The sequence below is a fragment of the Oncorhynchus kisutch genome, linkage group LG24 (assembly GCF_002021735.2).
Source record: "Oncorhynchus kisutch isolate 150728-3 linkage group LG24, Okis_V2, whole genome shotgun sequence".
NCBI classification, from domain to species: Eukaryota; Metazoa; Chordata; class Actinopteri; order Salmoniformes; family Salmonidae; genus Oncorhynchus; species Oncorhynchus kisutch.
Genome location: NC_034197.2, coordinates 10,016,179 through 10,037,947, shown reverse-complemented (window position 1 = coordinate 10,037,947; position 21,769 = coordinate 10,016,179). Strand labels below are relative to the sequence as shown.

Sequence of the window (21,769 nt, the reverse complement as noted above, 5' to 3'; positions counted from 1 at the left end):
TCAAAATTATAAGAAGGATTATAGTTCGGGTCCTTTTTTCCCCATTCTAACTGGTGCGCAATTCGTGCGTAATAGGCAATTTCATTCATATCAATGCAGGCGTGACTTCAACTTGAGGGAGAAAAATATACACGGGCCTACGCCTCGTGTAAATTGTTATTGCAGATACAATTATTCCCAATTTTCTTAAAAAATATTGAGTGTAATTCTATGTAGATAATTCCATGTCATTAACAAATTAAGCATACATTTCTGTGTGCGTTTTTATATTTCTTACTAATTGAAGCATTGACTAAGACATTTTTAAAACCCTTGCAAAAAATTTATATCATGTCAATAACGTTCTGGCGTGTAAATCGTTACATAATGATAATCCTGTTTTCTAGCGAGTTCAGTAGTTCACATCTTCTGAGATTGATAGTAAAAAAAAACAGAACATTTTTTTCAATTCATATTTTTTGCATGCCTATTCGCATCTTATTTTAAGGTTAAAATGTAAGAGCCACGAGTCAAAAAAAAGGTATGGATGCAAGAGGGTTTACCATATTTTGAGTCAACACCACAATATCAAAAGATGCGCATAGTTTTTCCTGCCGAAGTCCTATGAAAATGCCTATCAATAAGGCTTAGGTGTAGTATTTCTATACTCGAATATTTATGTGGTCAACACGTTTGATATTCCAATTGCTAAGGTAATACAAGTACATCTACAAACAGTAGTCTACCAGGTTTAGCAACTAGGTCCTAAACAAAGCAGGACCCCTCATGGCGCGTGTTGTTATTTCTGTGTGTTGGCTATGCTGCTTTAAAGTCAAAGGGGCAACCCAGCCTCTTTATTTATACAATTTCACCACGAGACATGACAAATCATTATTCTCAGACTTGCACGAGTTGTAGGTCTATTTCAAACGGAGGCAAAAATGTACGAGTGGTTACTAGCTCACTTGAATTTGGACAGAGAATGACACATTTCCATGAACTTTGAGGTTGTTTAGAGGCCCAGTGGAGTCAAAAACGTGATTCTTTGTTTTACATATATTTTCATTCTATGAGGATGAAATAATACTGTGAAGTTGTGAAAATCATGCGCTCTAAAAAAAAAATATGCTGTAACCCAAAACTGGGTCACTATAGCACTTAGGTTATTTTGACCCAGCACTGTTGGGTTATGTGAATGACCCAACACGTTGGGGTTGTTATTTTGACCCAGCAGTGGGTTATTTCTTACTTTATTTCTAGGCTATTTTTCTACCTTTTCTCTATTACAGAATCAGCTCATTTTCAAAAAGTATGAATACTTCTAACAATAATTCTTAAAATGACATGGGGCCAGTCATGACAAATTGTAGATAGAACACAACACCTTTATTCTCAGCTATTCATCTCAGCTACAAAATGAAGTCATGCAAAAGACAAAGCACAAATAGGGAACACACAAATAAGCAAACATTTCAGAAGCACAATCCATCATTTGAAAATCACAGCAGCCCTACCAATTTAAGCTGAGGAATGGGGCTGAAGAAAAGTAACAACTTTACCCTCTACTCCCCCAAGCCCTACCAGGTATACATGTTCAAGTGCATTCTTTGTAAAAACAACAACAACACATAATGTCTCCAGAACCTGCCCATTCATGATGGTGAATGCCAGGGACTAGAGACGATTGTCCCCGAGACTCAGAACAAAGGGTGTCGGGTCACTTGTTCTTTTGGTCGCCTGGTGGAGATATTCAGTCATATTGGTTCCAACCGGGAGATTAGAGAATATGACTATAAAATGTGGAACAATAAGACACACATGACACTTTGCACAAGCCAACACGGACACACACACAAACACACACAGATTGTGGCCCTTCCTATTATTCAGAACATGCTACACTCATATACAGTCTATTGCTGTGCGCAGGAGGTTCATCTGTATTGAGTTGAGTTCAGAAACTTTGTGCGTGGTTTACAGTATTACATATTAAATAGTATTTAATATTCCACAATCCACATACTTGCAATATGAGTTTCGGGCCTCATCAGTGCTTGTGCGGGCAGTCTTCTTTCTAACTTTTTACACTGGTGTTGGGGGAAACCCTTTTAGGACCATGTATTCTGTAGTATCTGGGGTACAAAGACAAAAGGTTTTAGGGGACAGTCAAAATGGTTAAAGGTGGAGGAACATTTCATTTCAATATGTAGCTAGCTACCTGCACTGGGTACACTGATGGAGGGAGAAGCACTCTCAGGGCCTTTAGTAACCTATCGGTTGGACAAAGACATACCAACGTTTAAGTGGAGAGTCAAAATGGATAGACTAAACTTCAATGAACAATTAAGACACTCTTTTCATTTCAATGTGTAGCTAGCTAGGTATAGCTACCTAAAATAACTGTGTGCATCCACACTGAGACCAGCAAGCTAACTCGTAGAAAGACTTAGGCTAAAAGCCATACAGGAGCCTAACTGAACCACCATAAAAGCGCAAGTTATAAGCTTGCCAACTAGCTACCAACCATGTTAAATTAAATCAGAAACAGGGTGTAGCTAGCTAAGTAAAATATATAGCTAGCTGTTCTAGCTAGCCAAACAGAGTGAGAATCCTAGTTTAAGCTAGCTAACTACCTGACGTGGAACAATGCACCACACAGTAGGCCTACAGAAGACAAGCGTTCTACAGGCACTGACATAGCTAGCCGAACTTTTTAAAAAACGTACATTTGCTACCACACAGAGTACAGGACAATAGCTTGTTAGCAGGCTCGGGCTAGCATGCATGGGGTTGTTTAGCTAGCTAACATAATCTACAAATGTCAATGACTGAGATAATACAGAAGGTAATTATGATAGCTAGGTCTATTTGACCTGAATGGAGAATTACAAACGTTAGCTTTGTACTAACATTTTTTTCGGTCAGCCACAACGGCTTGCCCCTTTTGTCCATAAGAAAAGTAATTCCCCTCAGTGCCGGTTGCAACAGTAGACTTGTTACAGATGCAACAGTCCTCATTCACAAGCTTGCCGGATCACTTTATCTTCTGGTTTTGGTGGGAGAATTTAACCCACTCACTGGAACATATCTCAAAACCCCAACCTCAATAACCCAGTATCAACAACCCAACGTTGCTCCTATTAAAGAAAACAAACCAGCTAAGTGACCAAATGCCTTCAACCCAGCAAATGGGTCATCCAAACAACCCAGCATTTTTAGAGTGTGATATGTCCTTTAAGTGTAAGAGCTGTTTGAAAATACAGCTGGAGATTTCTGCCTGTTTTGGTGCGATGGAGTTTCGGCCTGCCTGGTGACATCACCAGGCGATAATTAGTCAATAAACCAATAAGAAAGAGAGTTACAAACCTCTTTGCCAATAGCTAGTTTTCAGTTTTCCCCTCTCAACTCATATCACTCCTAGGCAGTTGTAGCAAAATTCTTGCTTGAGAAATTGTTCCTTGATAGAAGCTATTTTTGTTTATTTTTGACAATTTGAATTGAAAACAATCACAGGTACTTACGCATTCTCTTCCTTGAGTCAAATTCAAACAATATCAGAGCAATTTGAGTTGCATACACTCTGAGAAAAAAAGGTCCTGGATAGAACCAAAATGGGTTACTTTCTTTGCTTTATATATGGCACCCATTAAGGTTCTATATATAACCATTTTGTAGGGTTCTTTGACCAGAACCCCAGAGGTTCTTCTTCACTGAACCACAATCGGGTTCTATATGGAACCAATGTTGGTTCTACACTGAGTGTACAAAACATTAAGTACACCTCCTCTTTCCATAACATGATCCCTTATTGGTGTCACTTGTTAAATCCACTTCAATAAGTGTAGATGAAGGGGAGGAGACAGGTTAAAGAAGGATATTTAAGCATTGAGACAATTGGATCGTGTTTGTGTGCCATTCAGAGGGTAAATTGGCTGAATATTCTCAATGTTAGGAAGAACATTTTTGGTTCTATCTCGATTTTTTTTAAAGAGTGTAAGCAAAAGGGTCAAAAAACTAAAAGTTTTGCACATTGACAATTAGACGGAGACCCTTTGATTCGTTTCTGAGCAAATAACTAAAAGTCTAGCTATAATAGCCTAAGAGCAATTCATTGAAATGATTAATGTTGATGCGTATTGAATGGTGTGAGGTCAATGCCATTTTCACTTAAAATATTGAATCTTTGCTAAATGCTGTAGCTTATTTCAAGTAGGTACATTAGGCTACATTGGCTGTGGAGAATGCCGTGGTTTCTCTTCCAACCACTAAAAGCAAGGGTAATGTAATGACTGTTTTGATTGGTTTCCTCGCCTGTCCATCATTTCATCCTCTTGTTAGAAATATAATCCAGTCTTTCATTCTAACGCTAATCAATCAATTTGAGGACACATTTCGTAAACCTATACCTACCTATTCAATATGTCTCAGAATATGTTAACATTATCTAATAAGCGCTTGCTCAGGTTAGTTTTGTTGTGGGTTGATTTCGTTCTGAACATCACCCACACATACGCAACCTACTACAGAGCAATATTAAATGTGTAGAGTAAGTTCAGTGCGGAGACTTGATAGGTTAATTGTACCAAACGTGGATGCAATAAAAGGGATATAATGTTGAGTATTTTACCATTTCTATTATGAAATGTATTCCTGTTTTCAGACTGACAAACATGGAAGTTGTAACCCTCCATTGTAGTTTTATGTTGGCGTTTGCAACTACCTATACTTAAAAAAATTGCTTTCGCGTTTGATAAATGGCATTTATTATATTATGGAACCTGGGGTATGGCATTCAATTATATTTTATAAAATGAAAAAGTCTTCTCCAAGGGGTTGTGTTTTGTGATAGAGAGATTAAGTGAAATGCTGCTGTAACGATACCTTTAGAAGACTATTAAAGTTGGCAAATGAAACCAGCATCCTGAATTCGAGATCCTCAGATATGTGTATACTAATACCCATGTCATAACCTTGAGTGAAAATGCAGACTGCGTGTGTGCACATTATCTCTCTCTCTCTCTCTCTCTCTCTCTCTCTCTCTCTCTCTCTCTCTCTCTCTCTCTCTCTCTCTCTCTCTCTCTCTCTCTCTCTCTCTCTCTCTCTCTCTCTCTCTGTGTGTGTGTGTGTGTGTGTGTGTGTTTGCCCGCTTACGAATGGTTGGTAGTATCTCAATTTAAATAAGGAGTAATTGTGGAATTGACCTATACTGAAGACACAGCCCATTACACCATTCCCGGAGACACAGATACCTTTAACATTCGTGGTTTCAATAGATACGTTATAACCCGTTATAACCTAACTCGTGTTCAACATGGGTCATTGCATAGCATAATAATGGGAACTTTAGGCCGACTTCAAGTACAATTTCTCACAAAATAGTAATTGGTCAATAAGCAATGTCTTTGTTCAGTTTACCTCCATTTAAAAGGCGATAAGCCCAATAATAACACGTGATCTGAATAATTATCATGATCTAAATATTGTTTACTACATGTGAATCACTATACCTGTGTATTTGCCCTTGTTTGTAATGGGAGGGCTATGTGTGTTTGGGGGACTGATGTGTGTCGATTGGTATGCCGATTATGTGTATTTGTCAGTGAAATAAACGGTAATAACGATGAATGCCTAGATGTGAATATTCTTTAGTGTATTTTGTTCTTTTGAATGTTGTTTTGTGCACATATTGATGTTTTACGCGCGCGTATAGGAAAGGTTTTATTTGCTCATGGGTAAAATAACATATTTCCATTCGTTTTATTGCCTAAATAGCTGTTGATTTGTGTTTAGTGTGAAATAAGCACAGACACATGTGCGCTTTACGTCTTTAAACTTTATTCAGTCTGCTATACAGTTTTTTGCTTCAAATCGAATATATTTACCATCATGCGGACTAGCGAAAACATAGACAAGATACACATTACGCGTATGCCGCCCATCCCCTTGTCATGTTACGTTTACGCAGACGGAGGCAAGCCAAAACTAGTTTGTCTATTGCAGGCCACCATGAAATAGCTTCCCAATTTGATGTAACGAGGTTGAGCTCCTTGCAAGCAGATGTCCACCCCCTGTGCAAGTGGGAATTTATGGCTGAGGCATGTAGCGTCTTAAAGACAAATATAAATCAGAGAAGTGGTAATCTGAAAGCACACATAGGTATTCAATTGGTGACGACCACACAAAGGACCGCAGGTTAGTTTCTTCGAAGTATATCGACAGCCTTCAGCTTTCATCACATCTAGGGTAAGCCACTTGTACAATGCGCATACATTGGAACTCATTATGGCAATAACTCGTTGTAAAAGAAAGCTTAAGTTGCCATTTCTATCCAAATTAGTGCTGGCCTTCTTTCATTTTTGATGTGATCTATTTCTGATTGCATCCACCGTTACATTTGTTTATGCCGGAGGATAAGTGCTCGTGATCAACCCTTCACCTAAAAACTCACTGCAGAATTATTCTCAAAAACGAGGCCTATAAGTAACAGGCTAATCTCTATTCAAAATGAATTTGGTAGCGCGGGCTTGAGCTTTCAACTTCTGATCCTATTATCAAACACGAACACGTGTATATAATAATCTGCTGTGGAAAACAACAGCACCATACATAAAGTAACCATCAAGACAAGGCTCCTGAGTAATGTAGATGTAGTACGGTGTGATCAAGGGGTTAAGCACAAACGTCATTTCAAGCAATACACCTTGAATTACAATGACGCGTAATTTAGACACTTTTTCAATGTGTCCTTCACAATATCCCACCTAAAAACATGCTAGGACAAAATACAGGAATGCTGAAAACATGAACGAAATGAAATTAGGCCTCAGTACTCACCAAACACACAAACCATAACAATAACATCAAGTTCGAACATAAACATGGAGTCAAAAATACATAGGCCTACAAAATAATTATTTGAGCGCTGCCGTAGAATTAATTCAAATAAGCGTTAGCTACATTTCTTATCACATTGAAGAGGTTCAACAAAGATCTCGCTATGCTTTGTGTTAGTTCATTTTCAACCTTAATGAATCGCCATTCATCGGATATCACGAAATGTTATTCTTCAGGCCGTCCGAATGCATTCGCCTGTGACACCCGCCATTTTCCTTCCCAACAGCCAAGTGCGCAATGGGATCAGCTCGACTGAACCAACCGCCGGCTGCATTGTATCCTCTCTCATCTCTCAGGATAAATCAAGACTACCATATTACAACTATAGCACAACTAAACTAAATAAAATGTCATTCAATCTCGAACACCATATGAACACTGTAGTGACATATGTATAAAATCATCCATCGGAAGAAGAACATGATGTTTCCATGCATTGTCCTATAATTGTATAAAGCCTATTGAAGGAAAGGAAACAAAACATTGCCCTCCTATTGTGCGATCAACACAACCCGGGGTGAATCCTGGCCCCCTGTGGATGATGGGCAGGAGTTTGAGGAGCCTCGAGCCACAGAGAATGGTGACGATGTGTGGCAGAGATATCCAACAAATGACCTACGTCATCGTCCCAGGGCCAAGGTTGGTGGGTGTGACAAGAAAAGTATTCCAGCCTTGATCTCTGCCTGCGAGCATCTCCCTCCTCCTCCCCCCCCCCCCCCCTGTCACAACTAACACCCCCTCTTCCGCCTTCAGCTTTAGTCTAAAGGGATTGTAGTGAGTAGCAGGGAATAAACACACACACACAAATAGAGAGAGAATCGAATAGAACATTACAGAATATAATATAATTCTATAATATAATTCTTAAAGAAGAATTTAACCCAAAGGCATTATCTACATTCATTTCCACAAGAAACTGTGAAAATATAACTACATGTTAAAGCTCATGCCAACATGTTATAAAACGTATCATGCGTGAAAACGTATACATTTTACTGGGATAATAAAGTGTATTTACTGGGCGTACTAAAGCTGGCAAAGTTACCTGCTGTAGTTTAATGGGAGGGGTCAAAGTTGGACTCTCTACACATTCCTTTTTCTTTTCCCACTCACTCCCATTGGTCGATTCCTCGCCTGCACACATTTCCGGGCAAAAGGGGCTCCTTGATTCCACTTTATTGCAGCGGGTTAAAGGTGAAGGCCTTGACATTATTGAAGTTCAAAGACTACTTTTAATTATAAATTGTAGTTAATACACACACGTGCAATATTCCATGCACATATGCTCTGTGTGCACGTGGGCGCACGCACGTAGGCTATCCACACACTCATACACTCACTCGGTAAATTCTGTCCAACAGACACACCCCAGTAATGTCCTCTATATTTATAGATGTGCACACACACCTACCACCTGGCAAATGTAGTCAACAATTAGTAAAGACATAGTTTGGGTAATGTCAATGTATAACCTGACTGACCTAGAGTTCCACGATCTAATTTTTGAGGTCCGTTTTTCTCAGAAATATCTGAGGTATGAAGCAGTGGTGAAGGCTGAAATGCTAAAGGATGTGTGGTGTGTGTGTGTGTGTGTGTGTGTATGTGTGTGTGTGTGTGTGCGTGTGTGCGTGTGTGTGTGTGTGTGTGTGTGTGTGTGTGTGTCTGTGTGTGTGTGTGTGTGTGTGTGTGTGTGCGTGTGCTTGTGCTTGTATGTTGTGCAGTTGGAGGGGGATTGACGTTGTGCACAGCACCGGCCCGAGTTCACGTTGAACAGTCTAGTTGCTAAGTTTTTTGTTTGGACAGCCAATCTTACTTGTTTACTATTTACATCGGAAGTGAACGCCATTCCCTCCGAACAGACGGTGCAATTAAGAGAAAAAAATAGCCATTTAGTGCCTCTGTCTTTATGACACTGTCTGGACTGCAAGAGTGGCGATTCCATTTAGTGGGCACTAAAGGAGGATCCCGTTCCTCTTTCTTTCTCTGTGATTCTGAGGTGTAGCCTAGTTTCTGTGTTGTCGTTTCCTTGTACTTCTGTATGTGCTTGCAAAAGCTCAAATATGCAGTCCTAGAGTTATATCCACTAAGCATGTAAGCGTTGTATAAATGCACCGCTCAACAGTCTGAAAATGTTTTTGCGTAAAAGGTAAGGCCTGTTCCTACATTAAAATAGTGTGGCTTAAAACTACATTGGCATTGGATGCAATTACTATTACCACAAATACCCAACTAATAACGCACGACTCACAATCTCTCCACATGCTTCGAACTTGGTTTTATCAAAACAGTGGCACAAACATTTAGGCTACCCACCCCACTCAAATCCCTTGAAAATAACCATCAGATAGACCGAACAATGGCCCAAAAGAAAATCGAAGGCATAAATGCAGTCGGATTTATTTTGCCAATACTTTTTTAATCATTGCCTTACCACTCTCAATCAATCGGCTTGAAAACGACATTCACATAGGCATAACCATGGTCAATAATAACATCTATGACAAAAAAATCCACCAGTCTGTTAGTTTTGTCTATACGCCTGTTTATTTCATAGGTATCTTTATATTAATGATACACAGGCACAACGCCATATTTTCCTCCTCTTTCACAAAGAAGTACCAAGCATAAAGCAAATAATTTAAAGGAGCGTTAACATTAAAGCTTTTAAAGTACACAGCTTGGGCGGTGTAAAGAAAATAGCAGCAGGGAAAAGGGGGGAGCGAAATTAAAAACAAAATCATATTTACAGTCACGAATGCACATAGTTGCATAGTCTGTACAAGGAAAACATCATTACAGATTGTACACGTCACAGTTCTCGGTGGCAAAATGGACACCTGTAAATGTATTATTGTGTGTTGAATATTCTGGTCGAAAACAGAAACATGGTAGGCTACAAATACATCGACCAGAGGAAAGGGAACGTTTAAATGTCCAATATAGGCCTATCATGGCTGAATTGCGTTGTAACATGTAATACTATTCAACAAACAATAATTGTGAAATGCACAATTGAATAAACACAATTAAGATTCGTGGTCAATACACGGAAAACCATATGAACTCGACAGCAGCATATAAATGATTATTCTATATAATCACCTGTATATATGAACTAGAAAGTATCCTGCGAATGAAGGCTACAGGAAAATGGTGCCTTATCACGCATACATACAGCAACCCCGAATGTTAGAAATTGAAATAACCTCATCTTAACATTTAGTTGCTCAACATTGCTGCTGATGTGTCTTTTTGAAGTAACTTGAAATGTGTTTATTACTGGTGATAAGAATTCACTGAGAAAAGTGTGTCATTGACCTTTTGACTATAATCATTATGCATTTACACTCTGCGTGCTCACAATAGTGGGTTTCCAGAAAAGTACTGCAAACGATCTCTGCTTAATTTCTTTTCTTTCATTCTTCGATTCTGAAACCAGATTTTAACCTGTCGGTCGGTGAGGTTCAGCATCCGGGAAAGCTGCATCCGTTTCTCTTTGTTGATGTAAACGTTAAAGAAGAACTCCCGCTCCAATTCTCGGATCTGGAATTTGGAGTATGGACACCTCTTCTTCCTTGTGCGAGGAGTACCTGGGGCAATCAATCATAAAGGACATGATCAGTGAAAGTTCAATGGGATTGTTTGCCATTTACGCACAGATATTCACATGAAGTTAATGCAGCCGCTCACACATATTCACATCAACACAAAGTATATAGCCTCTCTATGTGAATACACCATTCAGGAATTTCGAGAAGCATCAATTTGATTATACCAATTCTGTCAACATCCAACACTGCACGTAACACATCAGACACATCCGCCATAAAGACTGTTACATTATCACAAGGGCTTGAAGAGCAAATCATATAAATGTACAGCCTCCAAGTATGTGTTTTGTCTCTTACAAATATACAAAACTAGACCTTCGCTATCCATTTCCAGACTTCATGGCTCTGTGAAATGCGTATGTTTATATTCGATGTGAATCTAAAATGTATTTCGTATCTGAGACACACTACATCACAGTGGTGGTCAAAACGTCATGAAAAAAGATAAGGTACAACGACACAAAACATCTCTGCAGTTATTTCCTGATTGGGATACATTTGGCTACACAAAGAAACGCCAGTGGGCCTGTGTGTGAGAGTTAGAGATCGTGTGTGTGTGTGTGTGTGTGTGTGTGTGTGTGTGTGTGTGTGTGTGTGTGTGTGTGTGTGTGTGTGTGTGTGTGTGTGTGTGTGTGTGTGTGTGTGTGTGTGTGTGTATCAATCACTGCAGATTCAGACATAAATATCTCAGGGCTAACCGAATGGAAATATGCCTCACTTGGACAGAATGTGTTCGGTTCAATACTGCAGTGCAATGCTTGAATCCAGATATTGACACAAACTCACACTGGAGCCTCTACGACTGATTACACTTGTATCCTTTTCTCTTTCGTTGCAAAGAAACCACCACAACACAATGATATTGCTATCTTCGACATTTGCCCAGATAAATATAGATAGATGGATACTTATGGAGCCTGCCTCTAAGTGTACAAGGCTAATAATCTCACAGCACGTCCTTTAGTGTTATAGTTTGCGTGCAAGCTGCTAAAATAAAATTCACAGGACGCCAAAAGCAATGTTCTGCCCAATTGGTTTTTACTCACGACAGCCCAACGCGAAAATCCCTTAAAATGCCCAATGCAAGTTCATGATCAAAGTTAGCATTTGTCACAATAGCGCTCTCTTAAAATTTCACAGACTCCACGATAGAAGCGTCTGTGTATAACATCCTTTTTTTTCAAAGAGCTTTCCCATCGTAAAAAGTCTTCTCATTGGAAGAAAGAGCTTTGTAGGTTATAATAAAATCCTTTGAATGCTTATAAAACTCCACATAAAATCTGACCGACAAAACACCGGGCTAGTCCCTTTCCCCATTTACAGCTTCGGTACCTACTCGAGTGGCTGTTCTTGCTGGCGCTGCGGTCCTTGGTGGCTGAAGAAGAACACGAGCCCGAATTTGTATGTTCCTCCTCATCCTCTGTGTCCTTGTCTTGGTCTGGGACGCCCGGTAGAGCCGCTGGCTGCTGGAGCTTTGTTTCCAGCTTTCTAGCCTCGCTCTTTTGTAAACAAGTATCTGCTGACTGATTGTCCGTGCCGCAGTATGCGGTCTCAAAAAAGCGGTCGAAACCTTGAGGGAGGACGCTGTTTTTCCCCACTCCGGGGTAGAACCCTGTGGAGGGATGGTTGGAGCTGGGATGGTGGTTATGGTGGCTGTACACATTCTCGTTCGTTTTCATAAGCATTTCTGTCATGGTGGATTGCGGAAGACAGTCCCTGTGCACCAGATCCTCTCCAGAGTAGCATGATGCATAATTGCTTCTATGGTGCCATTTACTAGAAGGGTCCAATCCATAGGAAACGTCCCGTACCGGCTGCACTTGAGACAGATTTGTGGAATATGGGTAGGTTATCTGCCGCGACGAGGCCTGTGGAAGAAATGAAGAGACGGCAGAAAATTCGGGGACGTAGTAGGTGCAGCTGGGAAGGTAGATGTTAGAGGCGCAGCCCGTTCTGTCCCCAAACTCGGATGTCCGGTCTTTGCGCGTCTGGGAGCAGAAGTTTCCCAGATTCACTGAGTTAAACATCTTTCCCCCGTACTCCGTACGATAGATAGATGTTTTGGATTCGAGCTGTTAGAAGGGGGAAATTTAGGAAGGCGAGATGACGCGCAATCCGTCTAAGTCGCCCGGAGACACGTGATCGAAAGTAGATATTGTCATATATCAACGTGGAACACTTGGATGTGTAGGAGTGGTTCACTTAGGCAAGATCTAGGAGGTTCAAACTATTCATTTTCAAAACACCGCTGGAGCAGTAAGAAAACCAGTAACAGATTCCTGTTTGTTTACATAGGTTATGGCAATTATAAAGATAATCTTTAGGAGGCTATTTATGTATGGGAGTGGGCTAGGCTAGCACAGGTTTAGTATTTGATATAGCAGACTAAACATGCTTTTGAATTCTACAGGTAAGACTTCACTATTAGGCCTACTATGATTATGATTATTAGTATTATTATAACTATCACTATAGTATAGCTACTACATTAATACATTAGCATATTTTACAATAGCCTATACTGGAACACAGCAGTATATAGACATTTTACTCTCACACATTGTAATGTATGACTAACCACTACCAGCCTTACTGACAAAGTGAACCGAGATCACTGCGAGGTTAAGGCAAATCTATGCTTTATAATGAGACCAAGATTTCAAGACCACACTCGAAGCGCTGCTGTTTTCACTCTCATACAGTCTAGCAGGCTTTATGCTATTTGTAGGTAGTCTAAATGTCCATCGTGAATCAATGACTAGATGTTGCCTTGCTTGAGATGTTACCATTTTGAAACCTGGGTATTTCTCATCTAAACCACAGTAATAGCCTATATTTACATTTTGAAACAGCCACCAACAGACTAACATTTCCCTATAATGAAACCCCCCCCCGCAAAAAGTAACTATTCAAAATAAGCATTTTTGAATACATAGGCTAGTTGGCTTCATTCCCGTGCTTCAGGGACATCTTTCTATTTACGTTTTTATCTCGGATTTTATTTGATCAAGGCATGGCCTTAACGGAAGCCGACATGTTGTGGCTATAGTTTCAACATCAATGTGAACTAAATGAGAATGAACAAGGATGCAGAGCATTACGTTTAGGGTGGCCTACTCCATTAGTTTGACTACATCACTCATTTTCCTAATTCAATCCATTTCTCTTGGATCATGATAGGCCCTCGAGTGAATAGCCGGGAAAGTCAAGACCAAGCATCCAGGCTGAACATGGAGGAGAGAAGAAAACCAGCTAAGTTTAACCTTTGACGACGAAAGGCTGTCAAAACAACTCTAATCCACCAACTGCAAACTATAACATATCAAGTCGTCGTAATTTTGAATCGAGATAGTCTACACGAGAGTGGCTATATTAAAGCTTAATGCGCCCAAATAGTCTCCAGGAGGCCATTTATTTTGTTTTGAAGTACAAGAGGGGCTATTTCTGCGTAGTCTCTACTGTCTCACTGGGCAACAAATGAATCGATTTGTCATAGAATACCTTCACTGACAGCTGCATAGCAATAAGAAATCCGGCACTATATCTCTGTCTTTAGGACTACAGTGTAGCTTTAGGACTAGTTGCCCGATTAAATACACATTGCTTTACGAAAGAAAAAGAAAACTCTAGGCTACCATTATTGATTTGTTTTAATATGCCTGAGTGCTCCGAGGCAAGGTAGGCTAGATTAGTTATCGCCTTCATTCAAGGAATTTAAACGACATTTCAGTTGAAAAATATATCTCACGGCTGAAATCCTCATCACAAAGCTCTAAAGTAGATTAGGCCATGCGATCAACTAGAGGAATGATATTTCAATCCTGTAATAAATGTATATATATATATACACATTTAAAATACCCTTGTGTGCTCTTTCTCTTATGTGGTGAACGTTCACTGTCGTATACAGAATCACGTGAACTACAGTTGCCAATCATCAACACAAAGGTAGGATCATTGTATTGATAAATCTCACTAGACTATCAATAGCTTCCTATGTTCCAACATTTTTTTTTTGTTGAAGGTTAACCTGTATGCAAATTATAAAATGACATAACACAAACTCTATGGTTCCAATAGTTTAAACGTTTAAGATGATCATGGGATTAAGATTATGGAATTATGTATGTAAATTTGACGGCCCACTTTTTGTCGCCTATAAGCACTTTTTTGTTGTTGTAAATCATCAAAAAAAGATGACTATCATGAGTAGATGTATATATTTTGGAGAGAGGTATATGGCAATGGAATAAGTTTGTTTTACAGTCCCCTTCCAGCAGATACAAAGTTGACGTGCACGATGCCCGCATCCAAGTACAAAGAAAGCAGACAGCTGCCAAGACACAGCACTTGAATTTGACCACTAAAATCCTCTACGCGTCTAACCATAAAACGCCGAATGGCTGTAAGAAAAAGCTAAATCCCTTTGTTCTACAGAACACATTAAAGTAAGATGGAAAAAGGAGTTTAAAATTGCTATACACTCTAATAAGTTCTACCCACGCATGTAACCATGCAGACATAGGCCGACTGTGGTTTTGAATTATGAAAACACAAATGGAGAATTCCACGTCACAGTACAAGGGACGGGTAAAATAAGTTAACATTATTTTTTACAAAATAGCTGATGCGGGAAAAAATCTTAGCTACCATAAGTTAGTCTGGCTATACTGCGCAGTGTGTCGTCGTCTCCCACGGGTTTGGGCTTAGTGCCTTACATTGTAATAGAACATGGTGAACGTTTTTGCTCAAGGGGCTTCGCATTCCAGAAAGTAAAACATTCCGAAATGTAATAATAACCTCTTCGTATTCACTGGTTGCAGAAACTGTACTACTGTTGTAGGCCTACTGTTGAGTTATTTCGAGAATGGGTTTTAAAATGGCACTGATTCTCCAAAGGCAATAACATTTACTGTAAACGAAGCCTTAACACACAACAAAGTATTTGTTCCTTTGTGGAATGCATGATCATCTGCAGCAAGACAACAACAACCAGCGTAGGTTACATAATAGCCTCGGCTAATTATCCATAACCTTGTCAGATGTTCTAAGGATTCTGAGAATTGTACCAGTTAGGCCTGTACTGGAGGGCCCAATCGCAGGATCGGGTATACACCAGTGGTGTGCAATCACAAAAGGAGATGCCAAAACGTTGCCTGGGGTATTACATAAAGGACATGCCCACCACACTTCCGTTTTCAAATCTGGACACAAGCTTGCAAGGAGCAATAAAGTCGTGCGTAACCCTCCTTCAAAGGCCTCAAACTATCCTAGACATGTCTTACGGCGGTATAAGGCCATCATTCAGGGGATAAGGTTTACCATGTGTTTATTCTTCTTGGATTTAAGTTCAAGTCACAGTTAGCCTATAAAATACCACCCGCAGTAGGACCCTGGAGTCGGATGGCTGGTGCGCCATTTCTCTAAATAAGAAGGGGTTCCTTCACAAATGTTTTTGACTAACCAAAGCCCCTGCCGAGTATGCCTACCATGCAGCGAGTACAATTACAACATGTTAAAAAGTACTGCTAGAGCCTTTAACGTAATAGCCACACAGGCCTTTTCGAGTCCTGCGAGTTTCCTGGAAGAAAGAGGTGTTGTAAATATGTGCCATTCTCTGCTTAAACATCGCTGTCAGGAGAGCACAGGCTTTACGACTGTGTTTGAGGAATCTAAGCAATGTATTGCTACCTCGCACAGTAATTACAATGCATTGTCTAAAGCCAAGGCAGCCTGTTGCTTAGAAGAACGAGAACTATCTTGATAAAAAAAAATCCAGTTGCTGTATTCGCAAGTCGTATTTGTTTAGCCTAAATCATAGCATGACTATTGTTTGATTGGGCTTGAAGCCTATAGCAGTATGGGCTATTCCAATTGAGTCATTCTTGAATTGAGGTGGTAAATGTTGTACCTTGACTTTGGCACCATGTAAAACCCCTTTAAAAGCACAAAAACTTGACAAATAATATATGTTCCGTTTTATTAAACTGTTATTTAATAACAAGTCCTTTCTACTGCAAAGCATGTATTTGTATGCATTGTAGAAACTACTGCGGGCTAGTAAATGAGCCTGTCCCGCTGGGGATGTGTAGAGGTGTAGTGACATGTTTTAGAGATTTAGAGATATATATATATTATTTTGAATGCTAGACATTGAAAAAAAGTATTTAATATATTATATAGATCAATAAAAGAAGGCTATTAAAATAAAATAAAATTACTAGTAGACCTATAATGTGTTACTCAGTTTGATGTCAGTGTGTTACTGCCTTGAACATCGTTGTTTACAAATATATACATGGACCTTGAGCATTCTCTCCAGTGGCAAACTGTTATCGGGGGAGTGGCCTACTAAATTAATTATTACCTAATCACGCCCTTTTAGTATGTTATACATTTGGCGATTCCATTGATCATTTGGTGTCTAAATCCAAAGTGTCACTTTGGCGTTAGTAATTTTAAATGAAAGGAAATCACTTTGCGAGCAAAATTTAGTAAATTATTTTTAAAGGGTTGAGTACCTTAGATTTTAACATTTGTGTTATCATAATGGTACAAATAGTTTCAAATGTAATTACGCTACCATGTTAGTTGATTTAGAATGGGAATATGTAGGCCTACCCAAACACATTTCAATAAATACAAATCTAGACAAATAAAGTAGATTTATTTACAAAATACAGGCCCAAGTGCCACAGCAATTCAAAAATAACCCTATTCCTTTGCAATTCGGGGACAGACTTCATTATTCATATTTTTGCTCCTGTTTTATTTCAAACGGAAGAAGAAAAAACACAGATGCACCGTCTCCAGACGCAGACATTGTCTTGTCGCTAAGCATCAAAACGGAAGGAAGGCAACGTTTTCCTGTTGAGAGGCGCGCGCGGCCTCCCTGGCCCGCCTCAAATTAAAGCGGTCTGAAGCCAGGGCTAAATGTTCGAAGCGTGTGTAATCATGTTACTGTCCCCTCATGGCCTAGATACATTTAATTGGATGTAAGTCGGGCTGTTAAACGTGGTTGTATAAGCTGCTAACAGTTTCAAGCGCAACAAGAAAGGCCCTTGTTTTTACTGAGGTCTCAGTGAACGTACCTAGCGTGAAAGCATCTGCACTGAGAACCAGTATAGGTTACAAGATCAGATGATATAAACGCTGTTAAACGGACTCCCCAGAGTCTATTTCTGGAATTTAGGAGCACAAAGATTGATAAACAATAGGCCGTTGATTAGTCCTCTCATCACAAAGATAGAATATATACATTTAAGTTAAATGATTTCATTTGCTTGGATATTGAAATAGCTTTGCTTTATTTTTCGCACAAAGTAATATTTTACGCACAATCATTTGGTGGGTTTGACAAAAGTATTTTACATTTAGTGCGCTCAATAAAATGTCTTCATCAATTCTGTGAAAGTGTCAAATTATTTCACACATATTGGCTGGTTATTTTGTGACCACAGGTGGCCATCCTATTTATCCTGTTATGTATTTTTCTGCTCATGGTAAATGTTATTGACTGGTCAACTTTCTTTCTTTTTTACTGCAGCGAGGCACAGTGCAGTCGGCATCCCCAAAACAAAACCAACTAAGGTTTGGCCTACTTTTGAACATTCATTCAAATTCAATACAAATACAATAATAGCAGGCCTAACTATACTACGGCTCATTATGAGACCAAATAACAGACTATATTTATAAACAGTTTTATAACTGTCTGTAAACAGTTATAAATCCTCCATATATTATTTTGCACCTACATTATAAAATAAAAAAAACATTCATTCCCACAATTTGTGGGAAGAAACTGCCATGGCGGATATGTCGAAATGTGTTTTTTAAATTAGCATGTTTTTAAAGTCGATATTTTTCATCAGTTCTAAATACATAAATCATTCACACTGAAATAAACATTTTGACTAGTTTGTAGGCTATATTATAAACAACAAGTATCCTATGATTGAGGCTTTATTTTTGCATGAATCCTATGATTGAGGCTTTATAATGCATAAATAATAAAATCTTATTGCAAAATGTGTACAGATTAATACAGTACATGACCAAAAGTATGTAGGCACCTGCTCGTCGAATATTTCATTCCAAAAACATGGCCATTAATATGGAGTTGGTCCCCCCTTTGCTGATACAACAGCCTCCACTCCTCTGGGAAGGCTTTCCACTAGATGTTGGAAAATTGCTTCTGGGACTTGCTTCGATTCAGCCACACGTGCATTGCTGAGGTCGAGTACTGATGTTGGGCGACTAGGCCTGGCTCGCAGTCGGCGTTCCAATTCATCCCAAAGCTGTTCGATTGAGTTGAGGTCAGAGCTCTGTGCAGGCAAGTTAAGTTCTTCCACACCGATCTCGACAAACCAGTTCTGTATGGACCTTGCTTTGTGCATGGGGGTATTGTCATGCTGAAACAGGAAAGGGCCTTCCCCAAACTGTTGCCACAAAGTTGGACGCACAGAGTCATCTAGAATGTCATTGTATGCTGTAGCATTAAGATGTCCCTTCACTGGAACTAAGGGGCCAAGCCCGAACCATGTAAAACAGCCCCAGACCATTATTCCTCCTCCACCAAACTTACAGTTGGCACTATGCATTCTTGCAGGTAGAATTCTCCTGGCATCAGCAGAACCCTAATTTGCTCGTGGTAATGCCAGATGGTGAAGGGTGATTCATCACTTCAGAAACGCGTTTCCACTGCTCCAGAGTGTAATGGTGGCTAGCTTTACACCTCTCCAGCCAGCAATGGCGGCTAGCTTTACACCTCTCCAGCCAACGCTTGGCATTGCGCTTGGTGATCTTAGGCTTGTGTGCGGCTGTTCAGCCATGGAAACCCATTTCATAAAGCTCCCAACTAACAGTTATTTTGCTGACGTTGCTTCCAGAGGCAGTTTGGATCTCGGTAGTGAGTGTTGCAACCGCGGACATGCGATTTTACGCGCTACGCACTTTAACACTTGGTGGTCCCATTCTGTGAGCTTGTGTGACCTACCACTTCACGGCTTGGCAGTTCCTGACGTTTCCACTTCACCATAACATCCCTTACAGTTGACCGGGGCAGCTCTAGCAGGGCAGAAATATGACTTGTTGGAAAGGTGGCATCCTATGGCCGTGGCACGTTGAAAGTCAATGAGCTCTTCGTACTTTTGTATATATATAGTGTTTCTTGCACAAGAACATCAATGTTCACCAAACAAACATGTCTAAATGACCTTAGATGTATGTCTGAAATGGAATACATTACAACAAAGAAACAACAACTACCAAAGAGGTTAATTTCTGCAGGTCTAATCGATACCAAAACGCATTAAAATGAAACAATTTCATGTAGCCAGTATAGGCCTGTTTTTCCATTTAAGTTCTTGCTATAATTACATTTGCCTTAGGTCCTCTATGCCTACTTTATTGTTGACTTTATTGTTAGCATAGCAAACCCCTTTTATGATGTATTTGTTAATAACGATGGATCCCATTTGCCATATGGCTTTCCCTTTCCGAGTTTTTCCACCCTAACCTTTCAAGTCAAAACTACTTTCATCAACGTCATTTCCCATGCAGCAAGAGTTCAGACACAATGGCAAAGCTCGACGATTTCAATATACGTGTTTATCTTTAATGTTGCACGGCGCATATATCAAATGTAACATTGGCATGCCAAATTATTTAATTTAGCAAAAGAAGGAGGTGGCGGCTGTGTTGATCAGTGAGCTAACTAGGTCTGTGCACGGGTATCCAAGTCCCGCCTTTAGAAACAAAAGGCAACGGCGCATTGAACTCTAAACACTGAGCACTGAACAACGCACAGCGCAGATATGAGCTAGGCTTGCAGCACTAAAGTGCATTCCTAGGCATGTTGACTTAAACAACACTTAAATGACATTCAGGCAACATATGCTTGGTGCTCGAATGTTGCATATTGCCCAAATGAAAGGTATAGGATTATTTTGTAAAGTAGCCCTATACTGTATTTTCCACTGAGGTAGTATAATCTAATCCTATTTCATTACTTTATCGTCTCACATACAAAACAACGTATCGTCTGTATATACCAGAGTCACATATTAAGCACGGAATAAATCTGTGCCAATTTCTGCTGCACAACTAACTACAAGGCTAACAAGGCGTAACTGAAAAGAGCTCAAAGTAAGCAAATTATCCATGGTGTTCAATGCATTTTACCAGTGGCAAGTACAACAAAAGACAAGACGGAAACTAGCTAGACGGTTGTTTTTGTTGTCTTCCCAGTCTGAGACAATTCACAGTTTTCTATTGCACCCAGTAAGTCCGTCAGTCAGTCTGTTAGTGCACTAGGGATCCATATAAGGTGCATACTAACTTGACCTTCAATGTGTGCACTGCTCCCGCCCACTCGTATCAGTGAGGGGATTGGGGCTGAGGAGAAGCTATAGAACCCTCCCCACAACTGTGCATAGGCCTCTAAAAAGGTTGTGCGTGCGTATTTTTAGACAAATAACGAATAGGCCTACACACTGTGGAGCTTTGGCCGATCGAAATCCTGTTGTCGTTTGAACGAGGTAACACATGCCATGCATGCCATGCCACAGAACAGTGAGTGGTATATGCCATGTCACAGAAGCTGACAAGTTACAAATTTGAAAATTAGCTGCAAAATACGCTGTTTTGGTTTAGTAATCACAGCGTTTGGTTTGTCTAGACTAAAGGATTTAGACAAGAAAAAGTATTTTCAAGAAACGTTAATAGGGGGCCTACTGGTACGCATGCTGAAACGCCAAGCATTTATGTGGGTCTAAATGGACAGCGTTTTCTGATACGTCCTCGGATTCGTCCTCAAATGTTTTTTATTTTGTGACAATTACTTCTATAAATGATCTTACTATTATTAGTATGATTATTAGTAGGCCCAGTGGTGGTATATTTGCATTGGCAGTATAAGTATTAGGCTTTTCTTATTAGCTCATTACTATTAGGCTATAATTAGAATTAGCATAAAGATGTTCATACTACTGTGGTCGTTATACACACTGACGGAGCCGTCTCTTTTCACCAATCAACAATGTAACATATCATTATGGATAATATAAGTAGACCTTGTTTTAGTACACTCATACCGCGCATGCACACACACACACACACACACACACACACACACACACACACACACACACACACACACACACACACACACACACACACACACACACACACACACACACACACACACACAGTTGGGTGCATGGAAATACTATTGCCCATTTCTCACTCATTTCCATCTCCCTAACAAGCTCGGTGCCATAAAC

The 21,769-nt window shown here is 39.8% G+C and overlaps 1 protein-coding gene and 1 long non-coding RNA gene across 2 annotated transcripts; both read right to left on the bottom strand.

Moving 5' to 3' along the window:
- Positions 1–1,586: 1,586 nt before the first annotated feature.
- LOC109869801 (uncharacterized) lies at positions 1,587–3,269 on the bottom strand. Its single transcript, XR_002252061.2, has 4 exons — positions 2,890–3,269; positions 2,198–2,249; positions 2,003–2,111; positions 1,587–1,769 (listed from the first exon to the last, which is right to left on the bottom strand). It is a non-coding gene; the product is annotated as an uncharacterized LOC109869801 (long non-coding RNA).
- A 6,125-nt stretch (positions 3,270–9,394) lies between these two features.
- LOC109869795 (homeobox protein Hox-C11a) lies at positions 9,395–12,867 on the bottom strand. The gene is made up of 2 exons (XM_020460053.2): positions 11,821–12,867; positions 9,395–10,463 (listed from the first exon to the last, which is right to left on the bottom strand). Exons 1-2 carry the CDS (start codon positions 12,509–12,511, stop codon positions 10,231–10,233), a joined length of 924 nt encoding a protein of 307 aa, XP_020315642.1. The 5' UTR covers positions 12,512–12,867; the 3' UTR covers positions 9,395–10,230.
- Between the last annotated feature and the right edge of the window lie 8,902 nt (positions 12,868–21,769).